Genomic DNA, 8,514 nt, shown 5'->3' with positions numbered 1-8,514 from the left:
TTAAATGTATATTGTAAACACCACAGCTTGTTTGGGGGGGGGCGGGGTCGTTGAGGACAGGTGATCAGAGATTCAAGTACCACACGCTCTAGAGGTGTGTCATAACATCCCTGAACCAATTGATTAGAAATATCCACAATGGACCCATTAACACAGGTTGCCAGTGGGGAAGTCAGGATTGATGATTTTACTGATTTCCTTCGAAGAGGTAACAGAGTTCAGAATCAGAATCCCTACAGTGTGGACACAGGCCCTTTGGCCCAACAAGTCCACACCGAACCTCGGAGCATCCGACTCAAACCCATCACCCCATAACCCTGTAGCCTATCTAATCTACACCTCCCTGAACACTATGGGGCAATTTAGCGTGGCCAATCCACCTACCCTCCACATCTTTGGACTGTGGAAGGAAACCCTCGTAGACATGGGAAGAATGTGCAAACTCCACACAGACAGTCGCCCGAGGCCGGAACTGAACCTGGGTTCAGGTCCCTGGTGCTGTGAGGCTGAGAGTGCTAACCACTGAGCCACCGTACTGCCCCAATCACATTATTCGTTTGAGTTGGCTATGTCTGTCCTTCAGATTCCCTCCACAGATGCTGCCACACCAGCTGAGTTACATCAGTATTCTCAAGAGTTTGTTTAAGGTTAATGCATCATGTTTAGGTTTAGAGTGGAGGGTGGAATGATGGGGTGGCACGGTGGCTCAGTGGTTAGCACTGCTGCTTCACAGCATCAGGGACCCAGGTTCGATACCAATCTTGGGTGACTGTTTGTGTGGAGTTTGCATGTTCTCCCTGTGCCTACCTGGGTTTCATAGTCCAAAGGTGCTCAGGCTAGGTGGATTGGCCATGAGGAAATGCAGGGTTGGGGGGTGGGTCTGGGTGGAATGTTCTTTGGAGGGTCTGTGTGGTCAAGGGGCCGAACAGCCTGCTTCCACACTGCAGGAATTCTATAATAAAGAAGTGGAGAAGGAGGTGAGTGTGTGATGAGGTAAGGGAACGAGGGGAGGGATTAAGGAAACTGGGAGGCTGAGGTGTGATGAAAGATTCAAATGGGCGAGGAAGGAGGGTAGTGAGAGTGGGTGGGTTGAAAGTGAGTTGGGATTTCGAAGAGGTGTTGGTATAAGGGGCTTGGAGGATGAGGAGGGTAGCCGAGTTGGGGGAGTGAACAAGTAGTGTATTGGGCAGAGAGAGTTGTGGTATGAGGGAGGGGGTGAAGAGGATAGAATGGGGAGAGAGAGAGACTTGGTTAGGGGTTAAGGACTGTGAGCGTTGTGGGGGGGAAGCTGGGATCTTTTCTCTCCCCTGTCCACGGATAAGCTGGTGAGACGAAAGTCCAACCGGTTTGCTGCTCAGGAAGTGAAACGTAACTTTCGTTTTCTCTTTCCAGAGTCATGGCTGAATGCGTTTTAAAGGCGGACATCAGACGGGTCGGAGTGAGTTTTGTTTGTTTGGGGTGTTTTTTGACCTGACAATGACAACCAACCACGGGGCCAGAAGTTTGAGAAAATTCCTTCAGAAAGTGATAAACTCGTTCACTCTGTCCGGCTTCGAATCTTTTACATGAGCTTTGCAAAAAGTTGAACCTCAGGGCGGACAGACCTGAAACGAGCACAATTAAAGGTAGCAGTTTGAATTCTTATAACAAAAGTGCAAATGTATCATGGACTTTTATGTATAGTACCATATTTTGGCATATAAACATGATGGAAGACTTACATTTACGTAGCGCCTTCCCGGAAGTTTCGAAATAACAGTCACTTACAGGAGAGATTAAAGCAGCTTGCGCACATGGGGAGGGGAGCGGTGTAGTGATATTATAGCTTAAACCATTGATTCAGGAATTTGGCGAGTTCGACTCCCACCATGGCAGACGGGGGAATCGGAATTCAATCTGGAGTTAAGAGTCTAATGATGACCATGAATCCATTACTAATTGTTGAGGCGAAACTCCATCTTATTCACTCATGTCCTTTAGGAAAGAAAATCTGCCATCCTTACCTTGTCCGGGCCTACATATGACCCCAGGCCTACAATGATATGGTTGACGCATACCTGCTCTCTGAGCAACTAGGGATAGGCAGTAAATGCTGCCATAGTCAGGGATGCCCACATCTCAGGAATAAAAAAAAGCAAGATCCCACATAAAGCTTTTGTGCTCCTGAGATGCTGCTTGGCCTGCTGTGTTCATCCAGCCTCACATTTTATTATCTTGGAATCTCCAGCATCTGCAGTTCCCATTATCTCTGATACTATTTTAACCAACCTGTCTCTGCCTCCCTAACCTGTTCTTCCTCTCACCCATCCCTTCCTCCCACCCCAAGCCGCACCTCCATTTCCTACCTACTAACCTCATCCCACCTCCTTGACCTGTCCGTCTTCCCTGGACTGACCTATCCCCTCCCCACCTATACTCTCCTCTCCACCTATCTTCTTTTCTCTCCATCTTTGGTCCGCCTCCCCCTCTCTCCCTATTTATTCCAGAACCCTCACTCCATCCCCCTCTCTGAAGAAGGGTCTAGGCCCGAAACGTCAGCTTTTGTGCTCCTGAGATGCTGCTTGGCCTGCTGTGTTCATCCAGCCTCACATTTTATTATCTTGGAATCTCCAGCATCTGCAGTTCCCATTATCTCTCTCCCCCCCACATAAAGTACTGACCAGATTAGTTTGCATTACATGTTGAACCATCACACTGTTCTGTATTTGTTAAATCTTCCTTACTATCCTGCTTTAACATCATCACCTTAATAACAACGTTCTCTCTCCCTTAATTAGTTTGTAAGTTTTGGATTATTTGTTACTTTGTTCAGCATGTTATTCCAGCTGTTTGGTTTGTCTCCAGCACCACCTTATTTTAAATTTTTTGGAATTATCTTTCTGCCTCAATTAATTGGATTATAGATCATTTGCTCTATTTCCTATTCAGCTGTTGACACCTTATTCATACCGCCTGACAATTTTGATCATCTGCAGAGACTTATTATTCAACAGTCCATGCCACACCACTTGTATAATCTTTTGATCTCTATGCCCATTGATCTCTCTGCCTATAAATTCTTTGCACATATGCATTTCTGCATGTCACATGACAACAGGACAGCATTTTGAAAGCCACAGGGCTAGTGTTCCCTGTTGCATTCCCTTACCTGGCAAAGCCTCAACCAATCAGTGTTCACTTGCTAACCAATCAGCATGCTATTTCTCAAACAGCATTCATTGCTATACCCGTGGAAATTTGGAATTCTTGCATCTGTGCTGATGAATGCAAGGAAAAATGGCTTTGACAACATGTCTGTGTTTTTCATAAATTTAAAAGTTCAAGGGGTGATTTTGATCAATGTTTTCAATATATGGAGGGGAGCAGACAAATTACATAGAACTTATTTTCATTGGGTTGGGAGTCTAGGAATAGAAAGCGTCATCTAAATATGACAGATAACGAAGTGTGGAGCTGGATGAACACAGCAGGCCAAGCAGCATCTCAGGAGCACAAAAGCTGACGTTTCGGGCCTAGGCACTTCATCAGAGAGACTGATGAAGGGTCTAGGCCCAAAACGTCAGTTTTGTGCTCCTGAGATGCTGCTTGGCCTGCTGTGTTCATCCAGCTCCACACTTCATTATCTTGGATTCTCCAGCATCTGCAGTTCCCATTGTCACTGATCTAAATATGACAGTTTGATTTCCTGAGCAGTGGATTTAAGAAACAGCGATAACAAAGTGTGGAGCTGGATGAACACAGCAGGCCAAGCAGCATCTCAGGAGCACAAAAGATGAAGTTTCGGCCTACATCCTTCATCAGAGAGGAAGTTCCCAATATCATTGAGTTTAAGAAACACTTCCTTCCACAAAGGAGAATCAGTCAAGAACTTTGTACTCAACTCCCAGAAGTGAGACTTGAATCCACAACTTGCTGACTGAGACACAAGTCTCATTCACCAAACCGTAGATAGTACATACATAAGATAACGCTGATTAAAGCTATAAGGAGGTGGTGGCAAAGTGGTAATTTCACTGGACAGGTAACCCAGGACCCCAGGCTAATGTTCTAGGGTCATGGGGGAGAATCCTAGCGTGGCAGATGGTGAAATTTGAATTCAATCTTTTTGAAACTCTGGAATTAAGAGCACACGTAATGGCACCCATGTCACCATTGCCCATTATCATCAAAACCCACAAAGACTGCGGATACTATAAATCAGAAACAAGAACAGAAATTGCTGAGCTTTTCCTGCAATTTCTGATTTTGTTTCTGATCATTTGGTTCACAACATCTTTTAGGGAAGGAGATCTGCCGTCCTCACCTGGCCTGTTAACATGCAACTCCTAAACAATGTCAATGGCTCTAAACTGCCCTGTGGTCAATAAATGCTGGGCAAGCCAGCGATGCCCATATCCCAAGAACCAAGAAAACTTAGGTTGATTATGGTAGTGACTAAACTTTTCATAACTGTCTTATTTGCTTTTCAGTCATTCAGATGAAAATAGAACATAGCAGGAGCAGATCTCCAAGACATGGCAAGCCAGCACGTCTTCCTGTTTATTATAAGTGTCATAGCAGGTTATCTGCTGAAAGTTTATATTAATTTCAAAAGCTGCGAGTACTGTGATGAGAATTGGATCGCACTGAATGTGAAAGGTCAATCTTTTGTATTTAAGTACCCATAACTTAAACTGCTTTCTAACTGTATGTTTTACTCGGGGATTGCTGTGTTAGCTCTGTCAGTGGCATTCCGTTATGACCTGATTAAATGTACTGCAGATTTGCTTGTAGAGTTGGTAACTTTGGCCGCTTTGTGTTTTGGAATCAAATTTAACACTCGTCTGAAGCACCTTGGGACATTGGACTTTGTTAGAAGTGTGACAGAAGGTGCTAAAGGTATTGTTACATGTGCAAATCTATATACGCTTTCCTCGGACCAAAATTCACATTTGAAGTTGCTACATCAGGCACATCTAACCACAATTCAAGCTTCAAGAATTGCGTGAGAAACAGGTGCCTGAGTTTGCTGACCCAACTGTACTTTGTTTAATACCAGTGTATTCTTCGTAGAATTGTAAAATGTTTACAGAACAGAAAGCATCTCCTTAGGCCATCTTGTCTGTGAGGCTGAATGACAAGACATACAGCCTAATCCCACTTCCCAGCATTTTTTTGTTGGATGTTATGGGACTTCAGTTTAAAGTCTAGACACCTCTGACAGATCCAAGGTTTTCTGCCTTGACTCCATTTTCAGACATTGAGTTTCAGACTCCTGCTATCGTCTGGGTACAAACCTTTACCTCATCTCCTCACTAATCTACCAACCACTTTAAATTGTTGTCCCTTTTTCACTGATTTTCTTACTTTGCTAAACAAGTGTTTCCCATTCACTCTATCCAGGCACCTCTCAGTTTTGCACATCTCAAATCAGATTTTCCCACAGCCTCCTCTCTATACAGGGAACAACACCAGCCTATCCAGTATTTCTTCATACAGGTGCGCGGGGTTGGGAGGGGGGAGGTGTTGTGGTTCTCCTATAATGCATGCCCCAGCAGTGTGAATTGACTATGCCGCGATTGCAAATAGGGGAATGGTATTTATAAAACATGAACTATGGTCTCGCTGACAGTGTTGTGTTCAAGGGGCTGTAATGTCGCGTGATTATTGTCAATTGGATTAATCCGCAGCGATTGGAATGTAATTAGCAACAGTTTAAGTTGTGGCACTGTTGGTAGCAGTCTAGACATTCAAGACAAATGGTTGTAGATCAGGGCTTCCCAAACTGGAGGTCAGGACCTGAAGTAGGGTCCTATGCTGACATTTTGGGATTAAGAGCTCCAAGGTATCAATGGTCATCATGGATTTCTGACCAAGTTATTACTTCATCTCAGACAGATCATTGTAACAGTATAATGGGATCTTGTTCAGATGGGCCAATGGACTGAGGAGTGGCAGAGTTTAATTTGGACAAATGTGAGGTACTGCATTTTGGCAAGGCAAATCAGGGCAGGGCTGATATACTTAATTGGGGAGTGTTGCTGACCCACGAGACCTTGGAGTGCAGGTTCATAGTTCCTTGAAAGTGGAGTCACAGTAGATAGGATAGTGAAGAAGTGTGCATTTAAGTGTGCTTGCCTTTATTTGACAGTGCATTGAGTACAGGAGAGATAATAGGAACTGCAGATGCTGGAGAATCCGAGAGAACAAGGTGTAGAGCTGGATGAACAGAGCATAATGCTGCTTGGCCTGCTGTGTTCATCCAGCTCTACACCTTGTTATCAATGAGTATAGGAGTTGGGATGTCATGCTGTGGCTGTGCAAGACATTGGTTAGGCCACTTTTGGTATACTATGTGAAATTCTGTTCACCCTGCTGCAGGAAGGATGTTGTGAAACTTGAAAGGGTTCAGAAAAGACTTACAACAATGTTGCCAGGGTTAGAAAGTTTGAGCTACAGGGAGAAGCTGAATAGGCTGAGGCTATTTTTCCTGGAGTCTCAGAGGCTGAGGGGTGATCTTTTAGCAGTTTATAAAATCATGAGGGGCATGGATAGGGTGAATAGACAAGGTCTTTTGCTTGGATTGGGGGAATCAAAAACTAGAGGACATTGGTTTAGGGTAAGGGGGAAAGATTTAAAAGGAAGCTAAGGGGCAACTCCTTCATGCAGTTGGTGGTGTGTGTATGGAATGAGCTGCCAGCGGAAGTGATGGAGGCTGGTACAATTATAACATTTCGAAGGCATCTTGATGCGTATATGAATAGGAACAGTTTAGAGGTATGTGGGCCAAATGATGGCAAATGGGACTGGATTAATTTAGGATATCTGGTTGGCATGGACGAGTTGGACCGAAGGGTCCGTTTTCATGCTGTATATCTCTGTGACTCAATGACTGTAACTGCAGTTCTTAGTCTCTCATTTCTCAGAGGGGTTGCAACAATTTTCAGAAGTCAAAATGGGATCATAGTGGGAAAATGTTTAGGAAGCACAGTATGTAGATTGAAATCTGACTCCAGAAACCTGGCGAGAGAAAGTCCTAAATGCAGTACTGAGGGGATGCTGCGCCCCCAAAGATGCCATCTTGCAAATACGGCACATTAAATCAAGGCCCGGCTTGTCCTCTCAGGTGGATGTATAACATTCCATGGCATGATTTTGAAGTAAAGAGGGGAGCTTTCCCCTGAGTCCTCAATTAACACCACTTACCCCTTAATCATACAGTCGTAGAATCCCCTACAGTGTGGAAGCAAGCCATTTGGCTCATTGAGTCCCCACCAAACAGTATCCCACCCCCTACCCTATCCCTGTAACCCTGCATTTCCCGTGGCTAATGCGCCCAGCCTGCACAACCCTGGATGCTACAGACAATTTAGCATGGCCAATCCACCTAACCTGCACATCTTTGGACTGTGGGAGGAAACCGGAGCACCCGGAGCAAACCCACGCAGACATGGGGAGAATGTACAAATTCCAAACAGATAGTAGCCCGAAGGTGCAACTGAACCTCAGTGCCTAGTGCTGTGAGGCAGCAGTGCTAACCAATGAGCCACTGTGCCGCCCAGTCAACAGCACGTAAAAATATAGATGATCAGAACAGTTTCACATTACAGCGTGTGAGAGCTTGCTGCTTCCAAAGTGGCTGCCTATGTTAAAATAGCACATATACTTCAAAATGGCTTTGTTGGCTGTAATGCACACAGGGCAACCAGGGATCATGTAAATCCTATATGAATGTCATTTTTTTCCTTTGTTAACGTGCCTGTTTTTTGCTATTCTTTAATGTAGGTTTAGAGGAGGATTTCACAAAGAAACTGTTTGGACAACACATCGCAAGCGAAGTGATCATCAAAGCACTTAAGGGTTCTTTAAGTAACCCTGATCCCAAGAAACCCCTGACCATGTCTCTACATGGTAACAGTGGCACTGGCAAGAACTTTATTAGTCGTTTAGTAGCCCAGAACCTTTATAGAAAAGGATTATACAGCCAGTACATCCATGTATTTGTGTCAACTCTCCATTTTCCTCATGTTCAGTTCATTGACCGGTATCAGGTAATCCTTGCATTATTATTATTGTTAACAAGAATTTAATAATAAATGTGTAGTATTATTAACACATGGATACATCAAAATCCTGATTTCTGTTTCATTTACAATGCTGCGTTAATCTCAAGTTTGTTGTGTTTCCTTTTGTCATGGGACTTCAAGAACAATTGCTAGTTGTTGATTGATTGTTTCTTCGCTATTGCTGGGTCAAAATTCTGGACTTCGCTCTCCAATAGCTCTGTAAACATAAAAGCAAAGTCACAAGGTGTAGCAGTTGGAGTAGACAGTTTAGCCCCTCAAGCCTGCCCTGCCATTCATGGTCAAGATTGTGGCTGATCTGCCTGAGGCCTAAATTCCTCTTTGGTGGAGCTCATCATAGTCCTCAACTCTCTGATATTTCAGCGACCCAGTCTCCACAACTCTCTGGGATAGAGAATTCAAGGCATTCTATCTAAGAGAAGACATTTGTTTGCAATTCAGTTTTAAATGA

At 44.3% G+C, this 8,514-nt stretch overlaps 1 protein-coding gene and 1 long non-coding RNA gene across 6 annotated transcripts in view; one reads left to right on the top strand and one right to left on the bottom strand.

Annotated features, from left to right (window-relative positions):
- Nucleotides 1-1,291: 1,291 nt before the first annotated feature.
- The window catches only part of LOC125465401 (torsin-1A-like), a 14,820-nt gene continuing 7,597 nt past the window's right edge, over nt 1,292-8,514 (top strand). The window contains exons 1-3 of one of the 5 annotated variants that reach the window (XM_059638390.1): nt 1,292-1,438; nt 4,470-4,517; nt 7,765-8,030. In XM_059638390.1, the coding sequence (XP_059494373.1) occupies nt 1,405-1,438; nt 4,470-4,517; nt 7,765-8,030 (348 nt within the window). In that variant the 5' untranslated portion in view covers nt 1,292-1,404. The other 4 variants (XM_048558852.2, XM_048558855.2, XM_059638391.1 and 1 more) reach the window with 4 other exon arrangements.
- The window catches only part of LOC132206055 (uncharacterized), a 15,378-nt gene continuing 14,831 nt past the window's right edge, over nt 7,968-8,514 (bottom strand). Inside the window, exon 3 of the long non-coding RNA XR_009442786.1 lies at nt 7,968-8,262. This is a non-coding gene — a long non-coding RNA (uncharacterized LOC132206055). The remainder of the gene's footprint in view (nt 8,263-8,514) is intronic.

Source organism: Stegostoma tigrinum, chromosome 29, assembly GCF_030684315.1.
Source record: "Stegostoma tigrinum isolate sSteTig4 chromosome 29, sSteTig4.hap1, whole genome shotgun sequence".
In the NCBI taxonomy this organism is placed as follows: domain Eukaryota; kingdom Metazoa; phylum Chordata; class Chondrichthyes; order Orectolobiformes; family Stegostomatidae; genus Stegostoma; species Stegostoma tigrinum.
This window is presented reverse-complemented; position numbering and strand designations above follow the sequence as displayed.